At 32.7% G+C, this 12,588-nt stretch overlaps 1 protein-coding gene across 1 annotated transcript; it reads right to left on the reverse strand.

Moving 5' to 3' along the window:
- Positions 1 to 489: 489 nt before the first annotated feature.
- Positions 490 to 7,619, reverse strand: LOC133178718 (uncharacterized). Its single transcript, XM_061313431.1, has 6 exons — positions 7,578 to 7,619; positions 5,602 to 5,625; positions 1,679 to 1,809; positions 1,445 to 1,583; positions 744 to 874; positions 490 to 648 (listed from the first exon to the last, which is right to left on the reverse strand). The coding sequence occupies exons 3-6, from the start codon at positions 1,757 to 1,759 to the stop codon at positions 490 to 492; spliced, it is 510 nt and encodes a 169-aa protein (XP_061169415.1). The 5' UTR covers positions 1,760 to 1,809; positions 5,602 to 5,625; positions 7,578 to 7,619.
- Between the last annotated feature and the right edge of the window lie 4,969 nt (positions 7,620 to 12,588).

The raw sequence follows: 12,588 nt of genomic DNA on the forward strand, positions 1-12,588 counted from the left end.
GGGAGGCAGGGGCTATGATTTTCACAATTTTTGTTCCCTTTTGCCCATTGATGCTATATGCTCATATTGGTTGAAATTGGTTCAGCGATTCCAGAGAAGTACCTGATAATGGTTTGATAATGTTAATGCATTATTCGAAAAATAAACCAACAACGAACTAGCTTAAAAAAGTTGCAATTCACAAGTGAAAAAGAAGCATAATTGAAGCGTTTAATTAAACTTAAAATAATTGACAGAAAAAGCATCAATGAAAGATGATCACTTTCTTGGGTTCACCGATTTATTCACATTTCAAGTCGCAACCTTAAAGTAGAAAGCAAAATTAAATGCAAAGCAACATTTTTTTGTAAAGCAGATATATTCTCTGGGGAAAAATTTGCTAATTTCATTGTAAACAATTGTCAACGAAATTAAATGCCAAACTAATTTTTTATGCGACTATATATTTTTGAAAAGAAACGTAAATAAAATTACACACCTGATTCCCCTTTATCCTGTGACGTCTACGAATACATTTTTATAGATGTTCATTTTCCAGTGTCCACCACACCTTTGCCATTTACTCCCAGTGCATTTCTGGTTGCATTCTCTCTCTGGTTTTCGAACAGATGTTGTAAGAGTGTTTCCACAGAAACAATATCGTGCACCCTACAAAGAAATGACAGAAATGTTTATGGCTTATTCAATGATTTCCAGTACAATTCAGCATAGTAATGATTATTTTATCTAATAAATTGACGAACCTCGACACCGTAGTACTGGTAAAATTCCCTCCCACACATATATCTGCACCCATGAACAGTCATTCTTGAACTATGTGTATATTTTCCGGTCAATACTCGGTTCTTTTGGTCCTGGAAGCATCCTAAATATCCTGACAATAAAAGACATAATTTTTGTAACAAATGTATCTGATTTACAGCTGGCTTCATTTCAGATTAAAATTGAAAAAGACGATATTTATATTTTGAAGTCATTTAGATCATTTGGATTCCGATAAAAAGAAAACTAGCAATAGGAAGCCCACTAGAAAAATTCTTACTGGCTTAAGATATATCGGTGACATTAAATTTCTTTTTATTGTTTCCTAATAAACATTTTTTTTTTGTTTCATACTGACCTGAGCTAATGTAAGCTGTTTTTTAATATCAATCATATATTTTCTTTTGCAGTAAATTTCTTTATTCATGTGCACCGCTTTGGTGACCGAAACTTATAAATAGTAAGAAATAAGGTATGTTTCAATTCAAGAAGATAGAAGATATGTACTATAACCAACTTGTATTTTATATCAAAGAACCCATAATCTTCTGAATTAGCATCCAAAAAGAATGAAAAAAGGAAATAAATTTCTTGCTGTAATTCAACCTACGGTTAAATCAAACACATATCGTGTAATAGTATACCAAGTGGACGTTTCCTGAAACGTTAATTAAAATCACACCTGTGTTTGAATAGATGTGCATTTTCCAGTGTCCACCACACCATTGCCTTTTATTCCCAATACATCTCTGGTTGCATTCTCTCCAGTGTTTTTTAATAGGCTTCATAAGAGTGTCTCCACAGAAACAATATTGTGAACCCTACAAAGAAATGACAGAAATGTTTATGGCTTATTCAATGATTTCCAGTACAATTCAGCATAGTTATGATTATTTTCTCTAATAAATTGACGAACCTCGACACCGTAAAACTTGTTGTTAAGCTTCGTACACAACATCCTGCACTTATCCACAGACATGTCATCGCTTCTTGTCATCTTACCGGTCAATACTCGGTCCTTTCTGTCTTGAAAGCATCCTAAATATCCTGGGAACAAAAGACATAATCTTTGTACCAAGGCATCTGATTTACAGCTGGCTTTATTTCAGCTTTCAATTTTAGATGCAATTGTCTATTAATTTTCACGTAATTTAAACACCATTTGGAAGTATTATAAACAAAAATCCGTTTATTTTTCAAGTTGTTTTCCATTTCTATATCCTTTATAAACTTCTGTAGTAAAGAACATTTTTATTCAGTAAAATTCTGTGTTCCTTTGGTACAAGGTCAAAAGATCTTTTATGAAATTTGAAAACAAAATGGAAAATGTTTTGATGTAATTCTGAAGTGAACCTCTCATACCACTCACCCAACCTACATGTACCCATTCCCCAAATATAAAACCAATGATTACAATGTCACATCTATTTTTTATGGTGTTATAGACCATCAGTTTGTACGCCTTTTTTTAAATCCCTTTAAAGGTCAGATATAATATTTATTTGAAAATTCATAATCATTCATGAATATCAGCCTTTTGAGCTATATGAATGACATTATATGGTCTTTTTAATTTTTTTGTCACCAATGTCATCACTAATCGTCGTTAAATATAACTGTGTGACAAGTTGAGCGTTTATTGTAAATCGCTTCTCTCCCTTGCTGCGTGACGTCATAAGAGACAACGAGAAAATAGAAAGTGCCGGTTATGGAACATATCGTTTGCGAGATGGTGCTATGGGCTCTTTTAATTGTACCAATAAATCGGAACAGGACCTGAGTGTGTAATCTATTTATTTTCCAAGAACCCGAAATTGAGGAAAATATCAAAATTGAAAAGAGATGGTTTTGAACCCAATCAACATGTGAAGCTTTCTGAGCGACATTTTTACATGAATCAGTTTACAGTTTAATTAAATATAAAATAACTCACGAAGTTCTTGGTTTTATTTCAAATTTTTTATTGTATATTAGTTTGTCAGTTTGGGTGTTTATAGCCGCAAAACTGTTTAGAGGGAAAGGTTTTTCGACTTTTCGTTATTACACAAGATAGAAGAATTCATTTGTTCTTCCCAAGGCGCTGATATACCCATCCGACAAATCTGTAATAAGCGAGATGTCTGTAGAGTAGGGAATGAGAAAGGAAATACCATTTGCATGTTTTTTTTTTTTTTTTTTTTTTTTTTTTTTTTTTTTTTTTTCATTTTGTACATAAATGTTTTATTTTTCAAAGAAATTAAAAAAAACTTGTTTATCATGGTGAAAGAATCACCAGTTTCGGGGCACAACAAATGTTATTTCGGGGGGGGGGGGGGAGCAAAAATTCCTTGTCACGCATTAAACAAGATGCCCAGGGGCCACATCGCTCACCTGAGCACTATGGCTAGAAAAAAGCAGAAATCACTTCAGTCTTGAAAGGTTGAAAAGTTTAAATAAAAAAGTGCTTCGGGGGGGGGGGGGGGGGAGGGTCATGAATTGAACAAATTTGAATCTACATTATCTGAGGATGCTTCCATTTAAATATGACCAATCATGGCTTTGCTGTTCTTGAGTAGAAGATTTTTGATGATTTAACCTATGTATTCCCATGTAAAACTTTGATCGCCCATTGTGGACCCACCCGACCCCCGAGGGTCATGATTTGAACAAACTTGAATCTAAACTACCTGAGAATGCTTCCATATAAATATGACCAATCATGGCTTTGCTGTTCTTGAGAAGAAGATTTTTTAAAGATTTTTCCTTTGTATTCCTATGTAAAACTTTGATCGCCCATTGTGGCCCCAACTGACCCCCAGGGGTCATGATCTGAACAAACTTGAATCTACACTACCTGAGAATGCTTCCATGTAAATATGACCAATCATGGGTTCGCTGTTCTTGAGAAGAAGATATATATTCCTATGTAAAACTTTGATCGCCCATTGTGGCCCCACCCGACCCCCGGGGGTCATGATTTGAACAAACTTGAATCTACACTATCTGAGGATGCTACCATATAAATATGACCAATCATGGCTTTGCTGTTCTTGAGTAGAAGATTTTTAAAGATTTTTCCTATATATCCTATGTAAAACTTTGATCGCCCATTGTGGCCCCACCCTACCCCCAGGGGTCGTGATTTGAACAAATCTGAATCTACACTACCTGAGGATGCTTCCACATAAGTTTCATATTTTCAAGTACAGTGGTTCTTGAGAAGAAGATTTTTTAATGATGCCATTAATTTTTCACGAATTCTTAATTATCTCCCCTTGGAAGAAGGCGTGGCCCTTCATTTGATCAAACTTGAATAATCTCCTTTACCCAAGGATACTTTGTGGCAAGTTTGGTTGAAATTGGTCCAGTGGTTCTTGAGAAGAAGATGAAAATGTGAAAAGTTTACAACAACAACGACGACAGACAACGGACAAATTTTGATCAGAAAAGCTCACTTGAGCCTTTGGCTCAGGTGAGCTAAAAAAGTTACTAGACATACGTAATCTATAGTATACTTTATATTAAATCGCCGTGCCCCCAGTCCCTACGGCCATGCAATGTAAATATAAGAAGTATACGTTTTCACCTGTGACAGTCCTATGAACAACACGTAAAATAAATTTTCCTTAAACATTTTTCCACAGGCACCTGACGTTACTTATTTTTCTTTTAATAAATAAAATATATACCCCCTACCTAATAATTCACCCTTATGAATTATTAGGTAGGGGGTATATATTTTTTTTATCAAAAGAAAAATAAGTAACGTCAGGTGCTGTGCATTTTTCTGAAATATTGAGAGCTTGAGTAAAAGGGATTATAGTAATACCAGTTATCTGCATTCTCTAGGTGCTGTTGTGTCTTTTCATTTCCACTTTCACCTTCGCAGGTTTCGGATGAAACAGAATCGGTCGAAGAAGAATAATCATTTTCAATTTGTGTACTTTCCTTGATTGGCTCTAACCACAGGCACCTGAAGCGTGGACCACCCCCCCCCCTCCCCCGACTTACTAATAAAAAAATAAGGAGTCTTTATTTTCTCGAAAATATGTGATTTCTCCGTCAATTCTATCTGTATGTCATTCTGTGCGATTGGTTTGTACTTTTGTTAAGGTTTAAAAACTGGCCTTATACGGTATAAAAAATTGTTATGAAAAAGTATTTTTATAATACGGTTACCGTATGTAAATTTTTAAACCTTAACAAACGTACAAACCAATTGCACAGAATTGGTTTATTTTATTAGTTGGGGGGGGGGGGGGGGATTCACGCTTCAGGTGCCTGTGCTGTAACATTTCGGACCTTTTCTTAAATGAAAGATCTACCTCTGGTATATCACCATCACTGTCACTAAAATTTTACATTTTTTGTGATAATCGAGAGCACTATACTATACTTCACTAGATATTATCTGTTTCTGATGTCGATTGCCTCTTATGACGTCACAAAAATGGGAAGTAACTCTTTTGATAAACGTTATATTTAGCGATTTTTAAACAGGTAAACAAAGAAAACAACGAGGTTTAAAATTTTACAAATATTATGGTTCCCTCTTTTTAACTGTTGTTTACAACATATATAATTTACAAGTGTATCTATTTCCTTTGAATTTGACCTTTAAATGTAGCATTGTGTAGAAGATAATGCCAAGAGTAATGTCAATGTAAGCTTAATAAAAGCATGGGCCCTAAAATTATTAAGATTTTTCGTTGACGTAAAACCTGTCATTGATATCATTTCATTGATACATAAAACAACAAGAATATTTGAAACGAAAACAAAGAAAAGGTAATGCACAAATTTACAAATTTTTAAAATGATTGACATGTAGATTAGATGAAGACACAAATAATTTCTTACCTGGTATAGCTCCAACAAAGCATACTGAAAAAAAAAAAGATTACAAAAATTATCAAGACATTGTTGCTATATTGTGTTGTTATATCTGAATGGCTAGTGCTCAATGTAACATTCGGATTGATTCCAGTTTATAGTTGAAATGATTCACGCGAATGCACGAAAATATAATTAGACTATACTAGCCTAATTTCTCGCGTGGGTGAATGGCTTACCCTGATCTCTCTAAAAAAAAAATGCAATACTAATCCTTATCGGTCAAAAGGTGTGCAGCAACTAACGTAGATATTTTGAGTGTGCAAGGACAAACCCTAATATCTCATAGCGCACGATCAATCGGACGTCCCTACCAGAACCAGACCATCGGACTTTGGCGTTACTATGAGTCACTATATATATAATGCCTTCAGCGTATTAACAGATCATTGCTTCATCATCTAAATAATTCATCTTTTATCGAGATGTACCAATAATTTAATTGTTGTTATATATGTAAAATAGACCAGGCTCCATTCTATTAAGGTATTTGTTTAAGGAGGTTGGATCCTGTTATCAAAAGTATTTGAGAATTTTTTCTCGAGTATATTTTTAGAATCTACACACATAGCTTAATAAAAACTCTAAACAAAAAATGGGGGTCAGTGCGCTTCTTTTAGCACTACCGGGCAATTAATATGACCTTTTTGCACTGTAATAACGTCTAACACATAAATCAATTTTTCAAAGTTTTTCCTCTAATATCTATTATCCAAATAAATTATACGAACAAACACAGTCTTTTTTCATCTTGAATAGTCACATTAAAATTTGTGACAGCAAAAATAGTTTCAAATTACTTCGCATAGTCAATTATTTGACCTTTTTGCACTCAAAAAATGTTAATTTTCTGGCGTTAAAAATTTAACAAGCAATGGAATCATTTGAAAGTAATGACATTTTTCTGAATTTAAGCAGAATGGTTAAAATTACCTTATATATTCAGAAAATAAAATAAAAAGTGGGGAGCTGTGTTTGTTTTTGTTTTTGTTTTTTTGTTTTTTTTTTGTTTTTTTTTTTTTTTTAGAAATTACTAAAATAGTGTTACTTTTAAGCTTAAATTGGCGTCGCCCGCGTGGCGCAGTGGTTAGAGCGTCTGCTCTAGAGTCGCGAAGTAAGGAGTTGATCCTTACGTTGCGGGTTCGAATCCCACTGTGGGACGTGGAGACCGGTCCTTCGGATGAGACCGTATAAACCGAGGTCCCGTGTCGCAGTAGATGTTGGCACGAAAAAGATCCCTCACTGCTCAATGGCCGTAAGTGCCGAGTATAGGACAAAATGTGAAGCTCTTCACCGCGGCAAGTGGTGGCGTCTCTATATGAGTGAAAAATTCTCGAGAGGGACGTTAAACAACATACAAACAAACAAACAAAATAAATTGGGCTATTTTTTTCAGGACTTTCACGATATATTTGCTATATTTTCTAAATATGATGATATAATTCATGACAGTTAATTTTTATATATAATTTAAGACCAGCATAGAACATTTCACTGCACAAAATCTGATACTGTTAAAAAGTCTGATTTCAATGGAAAAAGTTTTCTATTCCCCTTATGAAAAGACTTGTAAATATAAGCAAAGTAATTTTTTGACACTCTTTTTAAAATAATTATTATAATCAATTACTAATGAACTCTTCTTTGTATTCAAATAAGTTTTAATAGCCAAATTGCCATTTATATTGAATTCAATGAATTATAAATATAGGCAGGAATCGAGAATTAGCGGTTGTAGTTCTTTGTCTGAACAAATATTTAAATTATCCGAACGAATTCAATATTTGTCAAAATAAATGTCTGATTCGGCCGATCACATTTCTAATATCTAATTCGTCGGGACAAATATGCAATTTGTTCGAACGAATTTTTAATTTTTCCGAAAAAATAAAAGATATATCTTTAAATTGTACACAAATATTAGCAAACAAATTCCAACTTACTTGTTTGAAGGATTGTTACCAGGTATAATATCAGGAATATGGCCACGATCTTCATTTTGTCTCGTTCATATATCCCCCTTTCGAAACATGCTTTTATAATACTCCTCCGTTTACTTCCTCAACTGTTTCCACCAATTAAATTGTTTACGACTATTGTACATTGTAGCACCTGTGTGAAATTCAGACACCAATGTATAATTCAAAAAGAATTTACCTATTTGCTGAACCATTTGCCAAGTTAATTAAATGATAATTCCACAACGCCCTTTTGAAGAATAACTTACTTAGAGATTACTTATATTGTATAGTCACTGGTGAGACAGAGGCCCAGATGTGAACAAAGTTAAAAGTGCCCTATATGAAGATTCCTGCTTATCAAGATGACTAAGCATGACGTTGTATAAAAGTATTTTCCTAGTATATAATTCCAGGAATGAGGTTGATCCCCCTATTGTGGTTCCACCCTAACCCCTTTGAGCATGATTTGACCAAAGTAGAATCAGAAAGATTTCACATAGGTGTCATCTTTTCTGGCTATGTGGTTCTTCAGAAGATTTTTTTTAATAAACTGACAATACATGTATATTTACCATCTTTTGATTATCTCCCCTAAGAAGGAGACAAGCCAATGTTGAATTTAATATCAAAGATTGTCTTGTACCATCTTTTTTGTATCATAGATGGATAAGGAAACAATATAGCAGCAAAGGACGTTTGTGTTAAATAAATCAAACACAATTGGTTTTCAGAATTGTATAAAATATTTTTATTTTTATTTTGAACTTTAAACCAAAACAGAGTTTGTTACTCAAAGATTATGAAACTAAGAAACTGTTAAAACATATATCATAGGGTTAAACAACTACGGTTAAATCATATATAAACAAGATGTGTTGTGAAACACTGATGCCCCCGTATGGCAGCTTATGGCGAAGGTTAAAGTTTCTCAAATGCAAGTCAAAATCCAGGCCAAAAGATAAAAAAATTTAATTTGAAAGCCCTAGCTGCAACTGTTCAAAAGTTATAGTGAAGGTTAAAGTTTTTTAAAAGAAAGTAAAACATCAAGGTCAAGGTCAAAGTTGTTGGTATCCAAAGGAAGGTCTTGTCACAAGGATTACATATTTAAAGTATGAAAGCCTTAGCACTAACCAATTAAAAGTTATGCCCAAGGTTAAAGTTTTTCGAAAGTAGGTAAAACTCCTATGTCAAGGTCAAAGGGTCAAAGTGGTTGGTATCCAAAGAAAGGTCTTGTCACAAGGATTACTTATGTGAAGTATGAAAGCCCTAGCTCAACCGTTCAAAAGTTATGGCCAAGGTTATTGTTTTTCAAAAGTAGGTCAAACTCCAAGGTCAAGGTCAAAAATGTTGGTATCCAAAGGAAGGCCTTATTACAAAGAATACACATGTGAAGATTGAAACCCCAAGCACCAACTGTTCAGAAGTTATGGCCAAGATTAAAGTCTCAAAAAATTTTGCAAAAGTGGGTCAAACTCCAAGGCCAAGGTCAAAAGGTCAAATATGATGGTACCCAAAGAAAGGTCTTGTCACAAGAAATACACATGTGAAATACGAAAGTCATAGCTCCAACCAATCAAAAGTTATGGGCAAGGTTAAAGTTGACAACAAACAGACAAAGAGACAAACAGATAAACAGACAAACAGACAGACAGGACAAAAACAATATACCCCTGGGATCTTTCGATTCGGGGGCATAAAAATATTTCACAGAAAAGTCATATTTGTATAATAAATTCACAAAAAATTCTGGTGTTCATAAAACACATCCTAGCCAGTCAAACTCTGTAGTCCCGTAGATAAGGGGGGGGGGGGGGAGGGATAGAATCCTCAACTTTATTCTATATATGGTGTAAAATTTGGAATACTCCTCCTCTTAAGAACAAAAATGCCAAAAGCAAATTTATATTTAAAAGAATGGGTTAAGAACATCCTTTAGAACAAAATAAAGCATAAAGGAAAATGATTTTATTTATGATTGAAACTTAACTTTTACATTTTATGATACAAATGAATATTCTTTGAATGTAAAGTTCAAAGTCCTTTATATAAACATATTTGCTTTTGGTGTCAACCAAACCGGGTGTTTAAGTTAAACTTCTATTTTTATTTTTGAATACATACATACATACATACATACATACATACATACATACATACATATATATATATATATATATATATATATATATATATATATATATATATATATATATATATATATATATATATATATATATATATATATATATTATACTTTCATGTAAATTAGTTAATTCTGATTCGTCGAGAAACATTTGTTAAAAAACACTTTCATCCGCTGAATAAATGAAGTCATGACCTCCAGAGTAGCAATAGTCAACATTGTTTGACGACGGGTGATATTCCAAAAAATATTGACTGCGCAGAAATTATGCGCGAAATGTTCACTGTAATGTGTACTTGTATAAAACATTCAGTATAATATAATAAATAATGCATGTAGTTGAGTGTAACATTGAAAATTTTCATCCCTAGAAAACCGTTGTCAACCTCGGCTGCGCCTCGGTTGATGATAAATAGCTGCATGACAACTCTTAGATTTATTTACATCTTTAAAAAAGCATTCCTTAGAACACTTTAGTTTATATTGTTACTCGTGTTTTGCACTTACGAAAATAACAAAAAACCCGTCTCACTTGTAAAATAAATTGTTTATCCAACTACAAAACGTTGAATATCCTCTAGATTTATTCTCGGCAGTGGTACGATTGCTCTCATCTGTACTACAGTATTGTGGCAGTAAAGCTGATGCATACGTACATATGCACTGCAAGGCTGAATGACAATTACAATTACAATGTTCCATAGCTTTGATGTTCCATGATGTGGACTGAAAGTTTTCTGTGTTCTTATATTTGGATGTTAACACAAAATGTTCAATATTTTAGGGCCCATTTTACACTGCACAATAATTACATGGTACTTTGAATAATTTGACTGATCTACCATTTGATATAATAAAATACAATCTGCACTGCATTCTGTAATTTGTGATTAATTCAAATTTTCTAATCATTATAATGGTCCAAAATTAATACAGTAATTGAAAGTTTTATTTGCATGTTTTTACCCCCATTCCTCCAATTTGAGTACACAAGCACGATTATTTTTGTCCCCACTAATTGAAGCCATATATGCTTGCTGTGTTCAACCATCCGTTTTTCCACAAGTATTTGTTTAAAGTTCCTCAAACCTCTATATTGGTTGGAGGTAGGGTTTTTGTGTCGCTGCTGAGCAGATCTAGAGCAACACTTTCCATTCTGATTAAAATAAGATATTTGATCCGCTCCAGCTAGACAAAGTTGTGTATGTATAATACGTTAAAGTTATATAAACGTTCAAAACTAATAAACACTGTGCATTGAAATTAGAAGCAGCTCAATCTTAATATTGCTATATTCAACATGATGTGCATATAAGGCTATCGCTTTATATTGCATTAAAACCTCATTCTTTGATTAAAAATTAATTAAAATTTCGTTCTTTATTAGACAATATGTATTCTTTTGAAGATAGAGAGATGTTCTTCGGCAGAATCTTGTATTTTTCTCGTTTATTCCGTATAATTTTTCTTTCATATAAAACACGGTTGTAAACCAAATTGATCACCCTTAATTAATCTATCATTAACTGCACCTACTGCGTATAATTTCATTATTCTTATGTTGGCATCAAGTAACAGACGGACTAAAGATGAAGTTTGATAATCAAATATGAAGTTGTTTTCAAGCAGATGTCCTGGTCTTTATTCTGCATCATGTATGTATTGGATACAGCTGATGTCATGAAGACATTTCATGCTATTTATATATAATTAACCGCTTTGTTTTGTCGAATAGTATAAGTTTATGTTATCATGAGTAAATACCCTCAGGTATCAATAAAACCCTTTCAAATTGAAGCTATATCACATTTAGTATAATCAAAAGATAATCCATCATCTTTTGATGATGGCAGTTTTATTATCAGTATTGTATTCAAGCTTCTCAAATAATTATATAGAGTACAAATATATTTAAAATACATCTAAGAATGTATAGTGAAGTTATATGATCGATGATCTCTATGACTCTTTTCTTGTTATTTAATTCTGTCTCCACACTGGTTGTAAATGTGACTGGAAATTCGCATCCTTTATATTTATTCAGTCTCTGATATTTTTAAGTTTGATCGTAAACTTGTTAATACCATTTGTTAGAGACGCCTCTTATTTGATCAATCATATTAATTAATAATAGGGATGTCATTTTTGTCCATAATTCATATTCGAATATTCAATGGAAGTATTCGAATATATTCGAATATTCGATAAAATAAATTTTAAAAACTTGTTTATTTTAAATATGCACCATCCTTCTTTCTTAACGGGATTTGCGTCAGTTTGGTATATGAATTAAACACACGAAATATATGGAGATAACGAACAGCACTTGTAATTAATTGCAATTATCTGCAGAATAAGATATATGATTATAATCTTCGATACAAATAACAGTGTTTTGAAAATAAAAACAAACATAAACAGTCAATTTTCCAGTCATTAACAAATAAAATAAATTCCCCGATAATCATTTAAAACTTTATGAATATGTACAACCCGAGAAACCGAAGTAAATGACGCATTTATTATAAAATTGAACATTTTATTATATTAAAAACTAATTCTATCAAACATGTAATTTAGTGATCAGTGAAATTTATTTTGATTAGTACACGCTTCATTTCTTTTAAACAGTCTAAGAAGGATTTCATTCTGGTGCCCTTGATTCTAGATCTGGTCATATTAAACTATTAAAAAGTATTAAATTTGTATCATATATGAAGAATTCCTCTATAATTCTTAAATTTATGGCTTACTGAAAACGAAATAATTTAGTGGAGAGAATGGAAAGTATAGAAAGAAATCAAGCGCTGATTGCTAGTAAATAGAAACAGGGTTAATCCCAGCACTGCC

Source organism: Saccostrea echinata, unplaced genomic scaffold, assembly GCF_033153115.1.
Source record: "Saccostrea echinata isolate AGI-Se365-2 ecotype Australia unplaced genomic scaffold, CSIRO_AGI_Sech_v1 ptg000003l, whole genome shotgun sequence".
NCBI classification, from domain to species: Eukaryota; Metazoa; Mollusca; class Bivalvia; order Ostreida; family Ostreidae; genus Saccostrea; species Saccostrea echinata.

Bases quoted from the DNA above. Each gene is read 5' to 3' on its own strand.
- LOC133178718 (XM_061313431.1), bottom strand. From the start codon at position 1,759: ATGACAAGAAGCGATGACATGTCTGTGGATAAGTGCAGGATGTTGTGT. The intron at 1,584-1,678 runs GTTCGTCAATTT...ATTTCTTTGTAG, and splicing joins ACAAGTTTTACGGTGTCGAG to GGTTCACAATATTGTTTCTG. The intron at 875-1,444 runs GTGTGATTTTAA...TTTTATTGTCAG, and splicing joins GCACATCTATTCAAACACAG to GATATTTAGGATGCTTCCAG.